Genomic DNA, 20,866 nt, shown 5'->3' with positions numbered 1-20,866 from the left:
GTCAAAAACCAGAATTTGTGATTGTTGGAACAATGGAGACAAAAACCAAGATGGTTTTGGTGAGTTAATTTCGTTTCTGTAGAATTTGAAATGACTGTGTTTAACAATGAGTTAACAAGGCAATTAAGCTCATCTTTCTTTGGTGAAAAAGAGAAACTTGAATTTAGAGGGTGTTCGTATTTCTTTGTTTGGTAAGAAAAATATGTGTAAGCTGCTGATCACACCAGTGATCAGGGTTTAAAATATTTCCTTTTTTGAAATTCTGTGAATTTATTTTTTTTCACTCCTCCCCTCCTGTGCGGGGCACACACACCTGTGCAAATATATTGGGAAATGCTGGTTGTTGGGATGTTGGTGTTCTGTTATATCGCCTAACTCAACTGCACAGACAGTCGGAAATATTACCGAGATCAAAATGGAAGCAATGATAAAGCTTGTGCTTTCTAATTGGAAAATAGCAGACCTGAGCACCTGGGGTATGTAATCTGAACCTGTAAAACAATGCAGTTCTTTTCCCCTCTGCTTTCAGGGTTGGTTTCAGGATGGTGTTATGGCTTGCTCTTTCAGTCCGTCCTCCCTTGGGAAGGCAATAGTGAGCACAGCAGGGAACTAAAACAACAGACGCACTTTGATGTCAGGTCAGCCATCGTCTCTGTTGGGGTTATCTTTGTTTCCCTCTGTGGTCTCTTTTATATCTGTTCTAAATTTCTATTGGTCCCTGCGAATGTCTCTGTTTTATTAGAGTTGAGTATACTTCATGTTGGCAGTGGGTGGGAGGTGGCTGGGAGGGCTGGGGTTTCACCTGCTCAAAGGGATGTTTTTAATGACTCTCATGAATTCTGTCCTTGGAGTTGACAGATTAGGTGTGGGTTCCGCTGGGATTGAGAGGCAGAGTTTCTCCTTCAGATGGAGTTTGCACAGTTCACCATCCTGCAGCAAGAGCAGTTTCTAAAGCATTAACTGCATAATAACTTAACATCTGCAAGGCTACAGTTCAGGAGTGTAAATGCTTGTGTCCTTCTCCTCTGTTCTGCTTTATCTGTGATTAAATATTCAACCTCGGCTACTCAATTTTTCACCCAGTAAACGGAACGATAGCATTATTTTTTTAATTGAGTCGCAACTGAAAAAGGTTTAGTTTCTCCTCAGACAAATTCAAGCAAGCCGATTATTAGGTTTATCAGTTGACCCCTGCTGGAAATATCACAAACTGTCATGGTTCATGCACAGCCCAGGACATCGCTGGTACCATCTACAGAGCATCATTGACATCGGTGAAGTGAGATGTCTGCACAGAGCTCAAACGACACTTAAAGACAGCACCCACCCAGCCACAGTCTGTTCACCAAAGATACAGAAGTAACTGCTGCCACACAGTACCATCAGACTACAGAGCAGCTTAATTAGCCAAGATGTGAGACTCCTCAAGTGAGGAGACAATTGTGAGACAATTCAATTCATCAACACTTCCTTTTCCAAAATAGATTTGTCACAAAGGACTCAAACATCTTTTCTTGTAAAATAACTGGTGTTAGTGGTAACACCGGTGTTAAATTTATTAACTGGTAAAAATAATTCCTCACCGTGGCATCTCTAGTGAAAAGAAATATTTGGTACATGTATAAATGTATAAATTATACACTAAAATAGAAGACAATCAAAACATCTCATGTTAACAGTATAAAATTACGGAGCATTTGTGATTACAATGGCTTCCTCCTCTGGTCTTTTGCAGTTCTACAGGTGTAACCTGATGGTTACAAAGCTTTGGTGCAGATGTTAAGCCAAACAACAAATATTTTTTTCAACTACAGGAACTGCAATTAATTAAACTTGCAAACCTGCAGTAGGCTGTTTGAACACAACACAAAATCCCCCACCTCTGTCTCTGCTGGCTCGTATTACTCCACTAAGTCCCTTCCATCAAACCCACAAGTTAGAACTACAGCAGGAGCTGGCTGTCCTGCAAAACCTAGGGCTTCGTAGGGCCAACTCTCCACAGCATGGAAGTCACCAAGACCTTTTCCTTCATGCCACGACACCTTGTGGTCCCACAGCAGAGTGCCCCATCTTCAGACAGCTGTGACACTGTTTAACAGCAGGATGAGAGGATGGTCCAGACAGCAACACTCTGCTTCGATGGGGAGGGGCAAGAAACAGTGGAGGACACAATTTCTCTGGGAGTTTAGAGCCATATTATTGGGCTGTCACACCAACCTCTAATAACACGGAAAAGGAAATTGGACATGCTCAGCTTTGTGCCAGCCAAAGAAGCACAACTAGTACAACACAACACACAAACACACACACAACTGCCCCACGCTCAAATGTTATTCCCCACTGTCATCATGCCTCTTTGACAACCATCAATACAAGCACCATGGCATTGAACATAATGAGCCTGAAGCTCCATCTGGAGCCACGACACATTCACACACGTTTTGTACTATATGATGCTGAAGGCAAAGGACGTTTTGGGAAATTTTCTGCAGAATTTTCTGCCACTGAATCAGGCTTTCACCATCTGAAGGGATGTGCACACACATTTGTATTTGTAAAATATGGAAATATAGCTCAACAGCTACATTCCCATCAGCGCCATCGAGCTAACGGACCTCTACATCCTACGTGTGGATAGATCAGTTGATGACTCCATTAAGACCAGAGGTTACCACAGTCTAATTCGTCCCACCATTGTTTATAATGAACCAACATGTTTTTCTGTTTTTACTTCTCATCATAGCATTAAGGATCTCTCAAGTTTTTTCTTTTCTACAGAGCTCTAGAGAGTTGGTCAGCCAGAGTTGTGTGCTGTCTTTTTGCTACACCTATCAATATCTTTGATGTATACCTATGGTATAATGTATGTGGAAAAGCTGCTCGAGTGAACAGAATCAAAGATCCTACCAGAACTCAGCAACTACCACAGAATGTCAGCAATCGAGGGTCAGCAATGAGAAATAATAAGAAGCAGGTTCTGTCCATTGTCAGCTTTAATGGCTCCGAGTTCAAAGCCTTTAAACTTTTCTGTTTACTTTAGAGTCACACAGATGTAGACGCATGGAAAGTCTGAAGGTGCACTCACTCTTTCTCTCTCTCTCTCTCTCTCTCTCGCACACACACACACAAACGCACAAACACACATGCACGCACGCACACACGTGCACACACACACCAAAGATGTCAGAGGGAGAGTTCGCTTCAAAATGTCAACTACGTGAGGAACATTGGAACCAACTGTAACCTGCTGAAGTTGTACAATTCTGCTTCTGTGGTGAAGCAATAGATTGAGAGGGGAGAGAGAGGAGAGAGAGAGAGAGAGAGAGATGCAGCAGAGGAGCTATATGGACAATATAAAAGTCTTGTATGTATCAGGGAGGTGGAGAATGGCAGTGGGTGAAAATGCAAGGGGGCAAAAAATCTACTTACTTTAAGCCTCTAATTCCCGGCAGACATTTTATTTATTATATTGAAACATACTAATCTATTTATTAGAGGTGTGAATCTTCACTGGCCTCACAATTTGATTACGATTCAAATGCACCTTGATGCATCTTAATGTATAGCATCCTCAATTTTCTATTGAAAATGCGGCTACTTTTTCATCATTTTTTACATTGTAAGATAAATTTGCATTATCTTTGAATCTATAAAGTCCTTTCAATACTAAGACAGCAACAATCTACAAAACAGTTGCATCTTATCAATACCAGTATCTGTGGGACCCACATAAGTACATCAACATTACCAGAAAAACAAAAAAGAAAAAAACTACAACTGCGCTGTTATCTACAAAATATTTTCTTTTTCACATAGCAGAACTACCAGGGCACTTACTGAATGTGGCAAATATCACAAATATGCTTCACACACCTCTCTCAGTACTGGACAGCAGAGTTGACAGCACTTCCTCAGTGATTGGCTGATTAGCTAGCTCACTGAATTCTTTATGGTTGCAGATGTTAGCTTCAGGTGAAAATGGCTAACATTGTTATTAGTTGTTGTGAGGCAGTTTTTACACACAGCACTGTGTCTTTGTTGAATCAGTGCCAAAGTAGCACCTTTTTTAAATTAGTTTATTTTATTGCCCATCTGACAGAAAACTCATTGATACCAATAATCGGGAAATGCTGAAAATCGGCCCAGATAAGCGGCCAGGGCCAATAATCGGTCTACCCCTAGTTTATATCTACAGTATGATATGTTCTATTCTAGAAGGAGTAACTGTATTGTTGCTCTCCTACAGGGATCAATAAAGCATTTCTGATTCTGATTCTGATCCATCTACCCACCACATCCCTCACACAGTGTCAACATGATCTCATCTCATCATTCTAGCCTCTAAAGTTAAGAAACTAGGTTATGGGCTGTTTTTAGGGTACAATATTAGCAACTCAACAGAAGTTGAATATTGTACCCATTTCCAAAGGGTCTTTATTACCAATAAAGGTCATGCAGAAAGCTGAAATGTCTCAACAGTCTGGAAAGGTAAAGGCCAAGGATGACTTGGTCTAACAGCCAGGATATGATAAATTCAACATACGGATCAAACCCAAAAGGCCTGCTTAAGAAGGTCAAGGTTATAGAATCAATACGAGCTACAAAACATTGCAAGTACCATTAGGACAGGTCAAGTTTTATGCCACGGAAATGCCACATTAAGATTTGAGTCCTAAAATTTAAGTTCAAGTTCAAATTGATCGATAAAATTAGAAGAAGGGCTGCGCCCCCAACACTGACAATTCAAATCATCAGTTGACAATCACCAAAATCAAATTTTGACAGTCCAATTGTATTTTATTTTAACTGAACACAGGAGAACAGCAGGGAGTGAAATTAGAGAAGGCTGATGAAACATAGGGCAGCGCATTTTAGTTATGTTGGCTGCCCTGAAGCTGTTAGCTCCAATACTAGTTATGGTGTTAGCCAAGTTAGCAAAACTACTTTTGAACCAGATGCTGGAACAACCTCCTCTACTGCACTCCAAGGTGACTGACAGCTGTCAGGAGCCAATCGGGGAGACGCTCCGTGTTGCTCTTGGACTTTAAAACTCAAAGTGATAGTTGCTATCTTTTGATTCCCCGTGTGTGGAGAAGCACAATTCACAATTTTGGTGCTTTACATGGCCACAAGACGGCCCTTTCCTTTGGGACTACATTCCCTCAATAGCACAACGTCTGTATTCCTACGCACAAGCGCAGCTGTGCTTGCTGCACACTGTATTACACCGCAGATCAGCTGTTTGGGTCGGACTTTCAGTAGCTGTCTGGCAGCAATGTAAAGCACCAGAAATGTTCAAAATATAGCATACATTTAAACGGATATATATATATATTTTGGTGTGCCTTCTTTTAGGTGGATAAAATACGTCTTGCTGTCGTCCCCTTTAGCAGTGCAATGCTCTGCTTCCCAGTCGGTGCTATGCAGTCGGAGAGCTGACTGTCATCTACTGCAGGTAAAACACTGACCAGGGAGTACCTCATACATTCCCACATCAAAAGACCCAAACTATCACTTTAACTTAGACCAGGACTTAAGTTTTATATTTCTCGGACTGTGTGGAAATCTGATGCTTTCACATCACAGAAGCTGAGCTGAGTATTAAAGGAAAACATTGGACTTGACATGTGGGCTATGATTGTACTGTAACTTATTTAATGATATGGTGAGGTGCAAAATGAAACAAATATCTATATAATTACCAATACAAAAACTGCAAGCACATGAAAAATTGGCAACTTAGAGTGTCTATAATGTGAATTCCTGGATATCAAATAATCATGTGAAGTGCACTTAAGTAGCAGATCACATGACATGACACCAACTTGTTGAGCTGAGCTCATCAGCTAACCCCAGCTTATCGCTAATTAGCTGCATGCACCAATTTAAGCTTGTACACTGGACAAAACTGGCAAAGCCGGAAACCTAACCTCACCGTCTATGTAGAAAGAATGCAATGCATTCTGGTAGCTGCACGTTGTGTTTCGAGAGTTGGAGCGTCATGCTGTCCGCTACTCATTTGTATAAAGTTGCATTCTCACTATTTCAAATCAGTGGTGTGGCGATGCCTCTGGAAACTAAGGAACAACCATAATAACATAAAATGTCAGGTTTGAATGGCAAAAAAAAAAGCTTGCTTTCTCTGAATGTTTTTTGTAACTTTAATAAAATAAAATTCTATTTCAATTCTACTTCTCACTCAATTATAATGTACTAAAAGTCAGTAAGTATGAGGTCTTTATCAGTGAAACTAAATGTGTATTTAAGTAGGTTTAGTGCACTGTAATTATTTATTCATCTTTGTCAAATTCCCAAACCTACACTTTTGTAAGTCCGGTAAATTCTTTGTCAGGATTCCATAATATACATTATATTAGTTGATTTTACAGATGATGGTGGAGCACTAAGCAAATTACGGCTTGTTTGTTTAACCTGCATAAAAAATTACTCCCAAGAACAATTCATCAGATATTATCCAACATATAATAACTGTATTTCTCAGTGCCACAAACCTCATTCTGCAGCTCATCGTCGCTCTTGTGTGAGGCCAGCATTTCAAACAGGGAGGTGCACAGCTCCTCTGGGCTGGATGAGATCATGTTGCCTCCATTCAGATACTTCTCCACCTCTCTTCTAAGGATGGCTCCATCCCCAGAACTGAGAGATCTTCCTGAGCTGGACATCTCTTCCTCACTTGCAATCTTCCTCCCACTCTGCTGGTTGTTGAGGAAGTTGATAAAGTCTAGGTTTACTTTCTCCTCATGGTTACCAGAGCAGGGAAGATCCTCAAGTGGGTCCAGGGTGTAGCACTCATGCGAGAAGGCAATGTTGCGTCCGAAAGTAGAGCCTCGCTGGGGGTTGTGACAGGAGATCTGGGTCTGGATAAAGTCCTCAACACGGGTGTCTCCGAGTGAAGCCACCAGCCGAGCCACAGAGGCACAGGAGGCTTCAGCTCCAGATGAGGGAAAGGGGCCGAACATCTGCTTAATGGCCCGAGTCTCCTCTGTGCCCACATGGTCTTTGTTGTGGAAGGTCTCAAACAGAAAGACAGCAGCACTTTCAATGGCGTCCTGACCATGTTCAGCCCCCACTGTAAAACAAAACACAACATATATTTACACTTGATGATACACTGATGTCACGATTCCAGAAATCACTACAGCCAAAGGCAGATTTTGTTATCTGGCACAACATAGGCAAAATAGACACAAGCTCTTTAATTTAGTGGTGGGTGGTGGAAAGTCACTGAGTACATACTTATTATACATTATACTTCTAATCCACAACATGTCAGAGAAGAAATATTCTTCTTAATACCAGTGTTAATTTTGTCAAGGAAAACTATGATGAAAAATACTTGATGACCAAAACAAGCCTAAAACTAAGTAACATTTTAGAAAAAGAAAAAGAGAAATTTCATGAAATGCATACCCCTTTTTGGTCAACAAATAAAAAACAAATGTACGTGAGAGGCAGACAAACAGATAAAAAAAAAAAAGTTTCTTATTAAAAACAGTATCCGCTGCCACTCAAAAGTATCCCTTGTTCAAAAGTTGATTGAGTCATTTTACCTGTTGCACTACCATTAAGGAAAAAAGCATCCTGTATTCAGTTATGTTACACCGATCAGCCACAACATTAAAACCACTGACAGGTGACGTGAATAACATTGATAATCTCATCACAATGCGATGTTCTGCTGGGAAACCTTGGGTGCTGTCATTCATGTGAATGCCACTTGACACGCACCACCCATCCAAACACTGTTGTGGACCAAGTACACCCCCTCATCACAACAACACTACACGATGGCAGTGGCCCCCCAGCAGGACAATGTGCCCTGACACACTGCAAACACTGCTCAGGAACAGCTGGAGGAACACAATAAAGGGCCCAAGGTGTTGACCGGGCCCTTCAAATTCCCCACATCCCAATCTGATCGAGCATCTGTAAGACATGCTGGAGCAGGTCTGATCCATGGAGGCCCCACCCCCCAACATACAGCACCCAGAGGATCCACTATAAAACGCCCTGGTACCGGACACCACAGGACACCACCCAGAGGTCTTAAGTCCATGTCTTGACAGGTCAGAGCTGTTTTGGCTGCACAAGGGGAACCTTCACAATATTAGGCAGGTGGTCATAATGTTATGCCTGATCGGTATATGTTTCTGTCAATAATGTTATCTAGAATATTGTATAGTGGAAGAAACAGATTCAAGGATCAAATTAATCCACAATCCAATGGGGATGGACTGGAAGCTGCAACAGGTGGGACAAACTATAAAAACATGCAGGTATACACTGAATTTATACATTTCTTCTTTAAAAGTCCATCAGAATGTTGTTTGTTGACTTCAGCTCAGCATTTAATACATTCTCACCCAGGAAAGCTGATTGGAAAACGTAACACTCTGAGCTTCAGTACTACAGTCTGAAATCGGATATTGGACTTTCTCACAAACAGACCTCCGACAGTCACATTGACAGTCACACCTCCTTCACTTTAGTGTTGAACACACCCCAGGGCTCCGGTGTGCTGAGCCCCCTCCTGTTCACACTATAGACCCATGACTGCACTCCCAGACATCACTACAGTTCTCTTGAACTCTACACTACAAACAACGATAAGATTTCAGATCTGGAGGAAATCAACACTCTTGCAGAGTGGTGCAAAGAAAACAATCTAATGCTCATCATCAGCAAAACCAAGGAGCTGATTGTTAGAAGAAAGGAGGCAGAGACACACACCCTGTCTACATCAGTGGAGCTGAGGTGGAGCAGGTCAACAGTTTCCTGGGAATAAACATCAGGGAAAACAATCACGGTCATCACACATGACAAACAAACTTAAGGAGGCAAAATTCCAGAGCCAAATTCTTGTGATTTTTACACAGGAGCAACAGAAAGCATGCTGACTGGAAACATCAAAAAATGGCCCGGGACAGCAGGTGATTAAAACCACCAGAACATCACTGGTACCAAGAATAAGTACAGAGAATCAGTGACACCCGTGAAGTGAGCTGTCTGCACAGAGCCCAAAGATACTAAAAGACAACACCCACCCAGCCTCAGTCTATTCACCCTGCTGCTGTCTGACAACACATACAGAAGTATCGAGAAGCATGAAGAGGCTCAACTCAGTTTCATTCTATACATCACAATGCAGCTGAAACCTCTAGTGATCACATCTGTCCGGGTCAAACTGATCACTATAAGCGATGCCTTTTTCAACATTTTGTTTGTTTGTTTTCTTTATTTCTCATGCAGGGAAATAAATTATTTCTCTTTAACTGACATTGTATATTTGTTGCATAAATATAAAGTAATGAAACAAACAGCTTTGCTATTTACTCAATTTTATTGACTGTTTCAAGATACAGTAGATTGTTTCCCTTACCAAGGGCCTGCTCAAAGGTTCTTTGACCTGTTACTATCAATCCACTTGGGAAGCTTCAACCACAGGTACTTTCCATGTGAGCGTTCATTTTCTGTCACCATCATGAGTAGCCTGTTTCTCATTGTTCGAGTAGACTACATAAAGTAGGAATACCAGGTTTCGTCGCTGCATGTAGTTGGCTTGTTAACAGCTTATGAGCTTTGAGGTGACTTCATATAGGAACTTTGCTGATTTTCAACCAGCTTTGTATCGCTACAATATCACTAGTTTATGCAACTGAACGATGGTAAACCTTTTTCCATTTTGCCTGCACCCAGAGCCCCCCCACTTTTCTGCTGGCAACAATCTGCCAAATGATGCAAAACACGTCATCAGGTGGATTCTAAAGCCCTATTCGCACGGGACTAATATTATCACATGACCTCTGTGTTTGGCGAAATATGGTAGGTAATTTGCGGTGGAATTTTTACTTTACAAATTACGGACATGGCAGATTCACACGGGATTAAGATCACAGACAACCTCCGCAATTATTACAAATTACTAGAGGTCCCCAGGTAATACTAATCCCGTGCGAATAGGGCTTAAGGCTGATGTATCCACTACAGATTGTTGTCCCGTATTTTGTATACACCATTCCACATACACAAAGAGTACAATCCGATCTGTTTTCTCTGGTCATGTAGCACCAATTTCAAAAATATTTACTAATCTTTCTACTGCATAGACAGCCCCGGTTTATGCAAGGGCCATTTTTCCAGCTGTGACTTACTTCTTAAAGAGAAAATGGCTTTCTTTTTCTCATCATGATTTCAATGTACATGGAGCACCTGGCTCAGGTAGCCAACTGAAGGCTGATAGGTTACCATGATAGAAGGACCATTGTTTTTCCTGTTTTTTCCCACATGTTGTCATGTATGAAAAGACCAAAAATGGCACTGTAAGTAATCTACTTTATTATTGTTTGAACAGCATTTGTAAATCCACTGTAAATCTACAGCTATTAGATGCTCTCTTTGTTGGGGTGCCCAGTGAATAGCCTAACTTGCCACGTGGTGAAGTCCAGCCCTGTATATAGCAGAAATTATACATTCCAACTAAAGGAACAATTAAAGCTGATGTACTAATCATTATTTTAATGATGGGGATTATTAAGATTGCTGCAACAATCACCTTCACCTTTTCCATTATCATTAGTGGTATCTAAATAGTAGCACTCTTTTGTATGGCCATTAAATCTGAGCTTTGAACTATTCATAGTTCCATACAAGAATCACCAGCTGTTCCTCTGAGCAGTAAAGGCTACAGCATGAGCTCACTGTTTAAGGTCCATGCACCTTATTTAAATAATATTCCAAACAAGTCATGCTTAACCAGAACTGCACTTAACAAAAAGAAATGCAGAGTAATTGTCCAATTAGAGAATAAAATGTCAGAGGGACAGAGGCAGAATAGAGTGAGGGTTGGAGAGGCAGAGGAAAGCGAAAACAGATGAAAAGGATTTAAACCAATTAAAATGGTCTAAAAGCATCAGACTCGTTGCTGCACGTAGCAGAGCAGAATGGCTGCTTTCATCCTCTCCAGAGTGTGCTTAAGAGCAACTTTTTATTCGGATCCAGTCACACAGGCTGAGGGCAGGTTCAACACAAAAAGCATTGGAGAGCATCACAACAACAAATAATGTTACTCTTGACTGGTGAGTGAGAGGAAAAAATACTGCCATGAACAAGGAGAAAAGAAAACAAAATGAAAATCATCACAGGCTTTCATGGGAGAGCTCCATATTTGACTCATGAAGTTCAGGTAACACTTGAAGTCATAGAGGGAGGATTACAACATGTTTAGCATGCCGTCAAAGACTTGTTTCTATCTCTGGAGTAAATCTGATATATTTTCATTTGTTGGGGAGCATTTTTAAATGGGATGATGGATCTAAAAACACATTTATCTCTGTATGCTTCCTGTACCTTATATAATAATTTATGAACTAATTATATGGCATCAAGGCTGTGCTGTCTTGTTGCTTTCATGGATTGAAAAGAGGCAGGTGATATAATGAAATGGATTGGGTTGCACCAAGAATTCATATATCCACCACTAAATTGTGTTTATCAAGATGGCAAATTTTTCCTCACTCGAATCGAGGGTCTAAGGACAGAGGATGTCATTCACTGTACAGACTGTAAAGCCCATTGAGGCAATGTGATTGTGAATTTGATTTGATTTGATTTAAAGTCCCTCCTAAATTCTTAGTAACTACTAGCTGGTTTCAAACTAGTGATTGACTCAAACAGACTGCACCATTTAAACCTTAAAAAATGTCTTAGCTGGTCAACGAGTAAATTAGTTTATGCAACATCTGAAGCCCCATCCAACCAAAAACATCAGCCGTCTAAACCGAAAGTCATTCTAGTGAGCTGTAGCATAACACACATGGTTTGGATATGAACAAACCCTTTAAAAACACCAAAGTCACACATGAAAAAGAAACAAACTGACTAAAACACCACGGTCACACAGTGACACAAACAACTGATTTTGTCAAATGACTCTGCTGATACATGATTTGAAAGTATACTGTGTGTGTGTGTGTGTGTGTGTGTGTGTGTGTGTATATATATATATATATATATATATATATATGGGTTGTCAAAGTTGATGCGATAATAAAGCGTTAACGCAAATTCCTCTTGACAGCATTAATTTTTTTGATGCACAACTAACGCACGCACGTTATGACCCTCAGCGCCCCGTTTGCTAAAACAGGAAGCGATGCAGCAGTAACGTTGTGGATGGCAGCAGAAACAAACCTCCTGGAGCAGAAATGGATACAGAAAAGGCTCTTTTGAATGGCAGGTTCAGCTTCAAAGCCCTGCCAGATGGTTCTCTCCACAAGAACAAAGTTATTTGCATTTACTGTCGATGTGAACCAAGTTACCACCGGAGTACATCCAGTCTCAAATACCACTTGCTGGCCAAGCACACAGCTGATGCAGAGAGCCCCCCCCCCCCCCATTTTTCACTTTTATAACAGGAGATGTTTTTTTTTATTTTGCAGTCAATTGGTGTCTGTTCAAAATAAATGAAAAAAAGCTAGTCTTTTACATGTGATTTTTTTTTTTTTTCCCCCATTGTACCGAACCCGTACTGAACCGTGACTTGTGTGTACCGTTACCTTTGAGGTTATTCTGGAGAACATTCTGGAATCTGTCATTTTTTTGGATTGTTGCCATAATAATAAACATACATTTGCATAAAGCAAGCATATTTTAAATAGTATTAAAAACTTGAAAAATATCCATTTAAGGTACATTTAGAGCAGATAAAAATGTGCGATTAATTCACGAGCAATCACGAGTTAACTATGGACAATCAAGCGATTAAATATTTTAATCTATTGATAGCCCTTATATATGGTAAGACTGTGAAAAGGTATTTGTAGGAGACATGCTGAAGTTACAGTAGCCTTTCACCAGAGGTCTACCAATTATGGTTCGAAGCTGCAGATCTGGAAAGGTAGCCTACTCACAGCGCAATTGGGCGATCAAATGTAGTCGATGGAAAAGCTGTGCAATTCCATGCTTTGTGCTGATAAATTTGAGAATATTTCAACTTCTACAAATTGCAAAAAAAATGCAAAGCAAGATGCAGTGGAGCGCATGTCAGGCATGTTGTACCTTTTAAAAATTGCTGGCAACAAATTTCTAGCTGTTCCCAAAAGGTTAGAAATGTTTTGCAAAACAAGCACGGATATATTTATGAATTGGATCTGATGATTGATCATGAATGTATTGTCTTCGGTCATTTATTTTGCTTAGCCCATTCCCTGAAGCAAAGCTGCACCCAAAATCATTTGGAGCATGCAGACTCTCCTTATACCATGAAGTTGTCTTACATTAATTGCCTCCCAATGTTTAACCCAAATCTGTGCAAATGCTGGGCTGACACACCGAGTCAAACTGAGTCAAGCCAAGCCAGCAGATAATGAAAAGCCGTGTAATGATAAGCCCTATTTGTGGATGGACTCTGAGAGGTGCAGTTGACCCTAAGGATTACATTGTAGCCATTGCACCCTATGTTGCGGCTGCCAGCTGAGGTGACCTACAAGACCAATTCCAAAATGTTTTCTACCCGTTAGACATTTAGAGCCCAATCTTTGTAACAACAGGGCCCTCTGTCTGGAGTGGGCGGAGACCTCTTCGGATAATTTGGCTCCCGGTGAAAACATCCTCAAAAATGAGCACTGAAGGAATCCTAAAAATTAAATGGTAATGATGGATGTTAAAAATGGATTTTTAGTTCCAGTTTTGATTGAGAAACCCCTGCAGCAGAAAAATGCGCGTGATAGACAACATTAGCCGATGTTGAGCAGCAGCGCGTCATCCATCCAAAGCGTCTGTGTTTGAGGACATGGGAATGTGACTCAACAATCAACTTTCTCTCTCCAGAATTGCTTGTTGCAACTTTAACACAAACACATAAAAATAGATTGAAAGAAATTACAATGGATTTGAGGCTGAGGAGTTAATTACCAATCTGTTTGGCTGCCAGAAGGAGGCTCTTCAGTTCCTGATTGGCAGCTTGCTGCTCAGCTTTGTCCTGGTGCTCAGTGCAGAAATGGACAATCTTCTGCCATGTCAGGCCCTCTCTGGCAAACAGCTCCCGTCTCTTCAGTCGTTTGGTCTAACATAAGTCACAGGGAGAAATACAATTATATTTCAAGAAAGAGAACATTCATACTCAATGCTTGAATAATCACAGGTATTTGTAATTGCCCAAATACCCTTTGGATAGGACCAATGTTTGCACTGTTTGTATATCATCTAGATATTTTTTAAAACAAGGTGCTGTGCTGTCAGTGTGGTCATTTACTGATACAGTGGAGTTTACCTCATGTAATTGCTGTAAAATTAATCAACGCTTCCTGTGGCATGTCTGATTCAAATACATTCTGATCAAACTAAAGAACCATGCCAGAAAACCCAGAGAATCTGAGGGGACCTGTTCGTTAGTGGCTCAAGAATACTAGATTTCAAATGATTGGTTTTCATGTATTCGTTTTATTTAGGCAAATTCAGAAGGAGTGATATTAAGTGTTCTCACAGTCATCATTCTGTGATTAAGTCTCAATACACCACTAAGTTCTGTAGAAAATCTCAGTCAACAAATAGCGATAGAATTTCTTTGACACTGAATGTTTAACATCAATCCATTAGCTTTATCCACTTAACCCTTGGATAGATATCCTTTGTGTGAATACGGCGAGAGGCGGGGTACACCTAAACAGGTCAACAGTTGATCACAGGGCTGACACACAGAGACAGGCAACCATTTGTGCTCTTATTTGCAGATACAGGCCATTCATCACCAGTAAGCCTAACCAGCATGCCTTTGGACTGTGGGAAAATCCACACAGGCACGGAAAACTCCAATCTTTTTTTCCAAAAAAGACCAAAACAAAGTCAACTTATTCAACTAAGATGGGACATCCATTTTCAGAACTAGGGCTGGGTTTTTGATATTAGTGCAGACAATAATGCTATTTTGACACATTTAAGTTACAAGTGCATCATCAGTAGTTTTGTTAAAAAGTTAGTGTTAATGAGCATCTCCCATTAGAGCAGTGAGGTATTAAATATGTGCAGGTGCGACAGCTCAGTCTCTGAGGTCAGGAGAGTCATTAACACAATGACTCTACAATTATGATCGCCATGTCTCCCAAAACTAAGCATTTTAACAGAACCTCTGAGATAATCTCTGAGTGACCCTAGCCATATTCTTCCTGGAGAAGCACTTTTTCTGCTTAGAGGATTTAACTGAGGGTGAGCCAGGTGAAAGTAAATGGCTCAATACTGCTCCTCACGGAGAGGAAACTGATCTGGGATACAAATCACGAACATGGATTAAAAGATTGGAGATTTAGATTGTAAAAGGTGGTTTAATTATTTGCAAGGTTGTAAATTGGCAAAAGCTGAAAAAAAAACTTGAAATAAATATATATAAATATATATATTTATATATATATATATATATATATATATATATTTATATATATAAATATATATATTTATATATATATATATATATAAATATATATATTTATATATATATATATATATATATATGAAATACATGAAAGCAAACCAGTGAAAACCAGGAACCCGACCCTGCAGATCCACTCAGATATGACCACAGGCACAGTTGCTTTACTGGAGGAAGACCGCCTAGAAAAGCAAGTAGGGGGGAATCACAGCAACTTAAAGGTTTCTTCTGTATTTTATTGCTTTTCTAACTGCTTTTACATTTAATTACATTCATTTATGTTACACAAAACGAATGTTATTGTTGGGCTTAGAACTCTTCTCATTGTGTTGTATAGCAGAATAAAAAGGTGTTTGAAGGAGTTATTTCAAAATAGTATTTTTCATGGGAAAGATGGTTATATTAAAGGTTGTTGTATGATTGACTTTGTGCTCATTCATGGATAAATGTAATGAGGGGCTGAATGGCTTTAAAACAGTTCAATTATTCTTTTATAAAGAGGATTTATTTGTTTATGACAAAAGGGAGAAATAAATAACAACAAACAGACACATTTTAAAATATCGGTATCGATTATCTGCCAAATTGTTATCTTAAACATGGATTTCTATATCATTGCATCCCTACCAAATACCCTTAAAATCATGGAGTATGTTCATCCCAGATGAATCGGAGTCTCACAGCCTGAGATAAGAAGCTGCTGCTGAGTCTGGGGGTACAACACTAAATAGTTTACTTTGTTTTACCATCATCATGTTACAGTTGTAAATCTTACATAGTAACAAATACATACATTACTTCACTGTATGCATCCTGCAAGTAGCTGTGTTTAAAAAAAGAAAATAGTATTAAAAATATGTTGCATTTTTCTTTCACTCCCTTTCAAAACAAATGCACATGCTAGCCAGAATCAACACAAAATTCAAGTTCCATGTAGCAGCTTTAAGTCGAGGATCTGAAAACTTTTCAACCACTGGATATAGTAAGGTAAGGTAAAACAGCTGACTGTGTTTTTAAGTGTTTATAATTGGTCTCATGACGAGCACAAAGGTTTGTCAGACTCAGTTTCTCTTCTGTGTTTAGAGATTGAGTGTGTGACTTGGCGACAGCTGATAGAGGTAGCAGACTGTTGGCTTTGGATAGAAGATGCATCACACTGCTATGCCAATAATAATTCAGAGAAATATAAAATCACAAAGAGTCTCTTTTCATGATCCCCTGCAGCTGATAATAAATCCAGTTCTGACACAGTTTCCTATGAGTCCAACTTTATAGTAATTGCAGGCATCTAATATTGAGAGTTTTTGTGCTATACATCTGGCATATATTTGCTGTCTGGTGTACTTTGATGGCCAACAGCAGACATTTCATAAGCACTGACATTACGAATATATGATTAATATGTAGCATTAGGGGTGCTTCAATGTTCTGCCCGCTGATGGTCTGAGACACTCCAGTCAGTGGGTTAATGTTAATACTGCTACTAGGTGCCATTTGCCAGTCAAATTCCATGTGTCATGCAGTTATACAGTATATACTGTACAGCCAACAAATGTATTATTTATCAACAAGTAGCATGTAAAATAGTTCTGGACATAATGGAAAACGGTAGTTGTCGTATGTGACACTTATATTTCACCGCTTATATATACATTATATATATTCTTTATATATATATATTTTCATTACATTTTGGCAATGTGTCTTCTGTTTTTGGAAATGCACGTAGTAAGCGTCATTTTAACACCGTGGACACCAATATTACAGCCACGGTGTCTCACACCAACAACTGGATGTTGAAATGTAATCGACATTAAAACAGAGTTTAGAGCAGAGTCTACATCTGCGAATTTGGATACTCCATCCATCCAAAATGAAAACATTTGGATTTTTCCATGTGGAGGGGAATAGGGACCTGGGTGAGAGCCATACAGTATGCAAGCTGTGTCATCAAAGATAAAATATTTCTGTAATACAAAATCACATTACTTGCTTGCTCACAGAGCTGGAAGAAAAACAACCTGCCGTAGTTGATGCCAAAGATAGAACCCTCCAGTGAGTGTCAAAGCAGGACACATTTCTTCCTCTGCTAAAACATTTAGTTTGGGAAAATATGCTGACTTGATTCATTAGACTTTTGTCATGATATTAATAATTTTGCTTTTGTAAATTTGGTCATTCCATTGATTTACACATACAAATCAGTTTACTTGTGATGAGAGGTGTAGAAATTTTTCTCGATTATAAAGATGCATTATGATGCAGACGGGGAAGATTCTGCATCGACGCAGAAATGGAGCATAATTGATAGTTCGCAGCTCATGTTGGTTGTTGATTACAGGCCTCAGCTGGCCAATAACATGGTAAAGTAACGCCACAACTTTACTCTCGTGCTTTGAATTGTGGGTGGGCATAAGGTTACTCATGTTAGGAGATATGATGGAGGGAGATAGAGATAAGCAGGGAGTGATAACAAAAACTCACCTATAGTATTTTGAATGCAGACATGTTGAGGCACATGTCAGATTTTATGAACTTGGTGGGAAACAGGAACTGGACGAGACACACACTTTGTGTAACCTCTGCCTCACAACAGTTATGACTCTATGAAACAACACTATTATTATTATTTCTACACCGGCAATATTCTAGGCTTTTCTAATAGACAACAACAGTCAAAACCAACACTGAATTGATCTGACTAACAAGAACAAAACTATTAGAAACAAACTAATGAGACACACCATTGCACTACATGGCACGTTCCTTATTACCATGAGCACACACAATGTCATTTATTTGACATGTACTATTCTGACTCGACCGTCACTTGGGGATAAAGGTGCCAGAATACTCCATCAGAACTGCTTGTCAGATGGTTGAATAGCTTCAGAATCAGGCCTTCCCAAAGTGTGAAGGGAGTGTGTCCGACCTTTTCTGTAACTTTCCAGAACAGACAATCAAGACATTCACATTCACACCCACTTAACACCATGGTTGGTCAGATGTGCGGAGGTGAAAAGGAGCAAGGCTTTTAACTTCTCTCTCTAGCTCTCGTCATTCTTTACACAACTATTTCTATTGGTCTTTCAGAACAACTTAACTTACACCAAGCCCAGAAAAATCAAGATATTTTGGCCTCTGCTGTTTTACTTTCATTTTGACGTCCGTTCTTTGTCTCTTTTAGGGCGCACAACTTTATGGAAGCCCAAAACTGAATCAATGGAGTACTCTGATTAAATAGCTTTGATAATTGAATCAGAACCAAATCATGATCATGATTTGATGGAGTTTGACTGAGGTCCTTTGACATTCTCACCTGAAGCATTACACAACACAAAAACAAAGGGATTTTTGAAAGTTTCTCAAAAGTTTACTTCAGTTTAGGGTAGGTAAGATGTGATCATATATATTATGAGACAATAGAAATCTGAGATTTTCCCATGCCACTCATGCCATTAAATCTCAACATTGGCCACTGCGTGCAATGTTGAGATGTACGTCAATAATAGTGAATGTCGTATTAAAACGATGCACCTTTGGTCCTTTCATTGACTTTCTCATACAATTCAATTTCAGCATCACATTCAGTGGCTGTTCAGTGGTGGAACAGAATACTTACACACAAAGCAGAAACACTGCACTGCTATGAGACTGCTTTTTCTTTTTACATGGCCTACTACAAAATCCCACGTTCTACTGTCACAGTACTAGTTTACAATTATTACATGATTATCCACTTGCTGGCCTCACCTTCAAATCATAGAGCTTTCCAGTAAAGTCCTCCTTCTTGCTGACATTGGAGAAGGAGCGCAGTGCACCTGTGAGCCGTGGAGGAGACATTGCTCTCGGATGTTTCAGTCCACACACTGGTTTTCCAGTTTATTTCTATTACACACACAGACAGAAAGCAATAGTACACTGAATTGTGAGGGCAGTATAGGTTATACATGGCATTGACTATCAATGGACGTTTGTCTCCAAATACACGTAGAACTCCATACAGAAAATCTGCCAGTTTAAAGTTGCCTTTTGTTGCTGCGAATCACACTCACAGGTTGGACATTAGCAAATGTAACTCACGGCTAGGGGCTTTCTGGTGTATTCGGCATAACAATGAACCCCAATAAACCACTTGATAGCAGTTAAATAGTTGACTGTAACAGCTATATATGCAATAAAGTAACGCTAACACATCTGTAATGTTGGCTCAAGAGTAACTAGGATAGCTGTTATAAACGTAATTAAGACTGCTTGGAGAATAGTGTGCGCCGAGTTGACGACCGGGTGTTATCGATTCGTCAGAGATCCGAAATGATCTTCTATAACATATGAAGTTAGGTTACTGAAGTTGTGCTGATATCAAGTCAGCTGTTTTTAAAGACCTGGCGTAATTCTCTCTACAGGCGAATAGGTCAGGGGTCAGAGCCAGTGAGCTTCAGCTAACGTTTATTATCATAAAAAGGTAAGTTTTCCTCTCCCACTTTCACTAACTTTAACAACAACACAATCAAAGATTCTCAGTAACACTGCGCAAGTGTTGCTAGCTCATGTTAGCTTGTCAGCCTGGCTGTCACTCCCCCCAGCAGTATTAGCTGTAGCACTGCGAGCAGCAGTCAGTATAAAGCGCACTGAGACAAACTAGAAGTGTATTAATCACTGTAGAATCTTACTTTCCGACAGGCTCCTTCTGAAGCGCCTTGTACAACGAGCTGTCAGGCGCGTGTGAGTGGCCTACCGGCAGATGTCAACAGCATTTGCTTGATTGCTAGGATCTATGGGTATTGTAGTTTTGACGACAAATATTTGATTTGGGATATGGTTTGAATGACTACATACCCATCCACGCAGAGTAAGTCCACGTCACACAAGGTTCGCTTCTGATTTAAACCGACAGACACCGAAACCCGCCTACACGGAGTCGGAACTCGGATTATAAATGAGGCAGGTTACAGGTTACAGTCGACCGGCTGCGACCAAAACCGGTTCCTGCGACGAAGTCCGCTGTCCTGTTGTGGAGCTGTTCGCTGCCCCTGGGGTCTGTTTGACCTATTTAGAAGATAGCTTACTCCGCCCACCTCAACAGCTCCGGTGTGAATATCGAGCGCAACCACAGGAACTATGGGTTTATTAAGAAACGAAACTTTTCATGTAATCTGCTGCATGCATACAATAACAATAATAATAACAATACTGCACTACAATAAGTTGAATGTCTCTCTACGAACACCCTCTTTGATGCACCTATGGTAGCTATGGAAGATAAAACATGATAATGGTCCTCAAGAGGACCCTCTCAGTGGAGAAGCCGCAACGCAGGGCCAGATGGGCAGCCTTACAAAATACAGAAAGAAATAGAAACAGAAAAGTTAACAACCGTTTCCTGATAAATGCATCATGACTTACGTGCATTTTGTGTTGTTC

The 20,866-nt window shown here is 40.0% G+C and overlaps 1 protein-coding gene across 1 annotated transcript in view; it reads right to left on the bottom strand.

The window, feature by feature from the left end:
* ascc3 (activating signal cointegrator 1 complex subunit 3) overlaps nt 1-20,215 on the bottom strand; it is a 180,035-nt gene extending 159,820 nt beyond the window's left edge. The window contains exons 1-4 of the mRNA XM_084356676.1: nt 20,116-20,215; nt 19,196-19,330; nt 13,933-14,083; nt 6,513-7,090 (exon numbers count right to left, since the gene is read on the bottom strand). Of these exons, the coding sequence (XP_084212802.1) occupies nt 6,513-7,090; nt 13,933-14,083; nt 19,196-19,285 (819 nt within the window). The 5' untranslated portion in view covers nt 19,286-19,330; nt 20,116-20,215. The remainder of the gene's footprint in view (nt 1-6,512; nt 7,091-13,932; nt 14,084-19,195; nt 19,331-20,115) is intronic.
* Nucleotides 20,216-20,866: the final 651 nt, after the last annotated feature.

Source organism: Pagrus pagrus (genome assembly GCF_965226575.1).
Source record: "Pagrus pagrus genome assembly, chromosome: 7".
NCBI classification, from domain to species: domain Eukaryota; kingdom Metazoa; phylum Chordata; class Actinopteri; order Spariformes; family Sparidae; genus Pagrus; species Pagrus pagrus.
The sequence above is the reverse complement of the archived record's forward strand: the minus strand, read 5'-3'. Positions and strand labels throughout refer to the sequence as shown.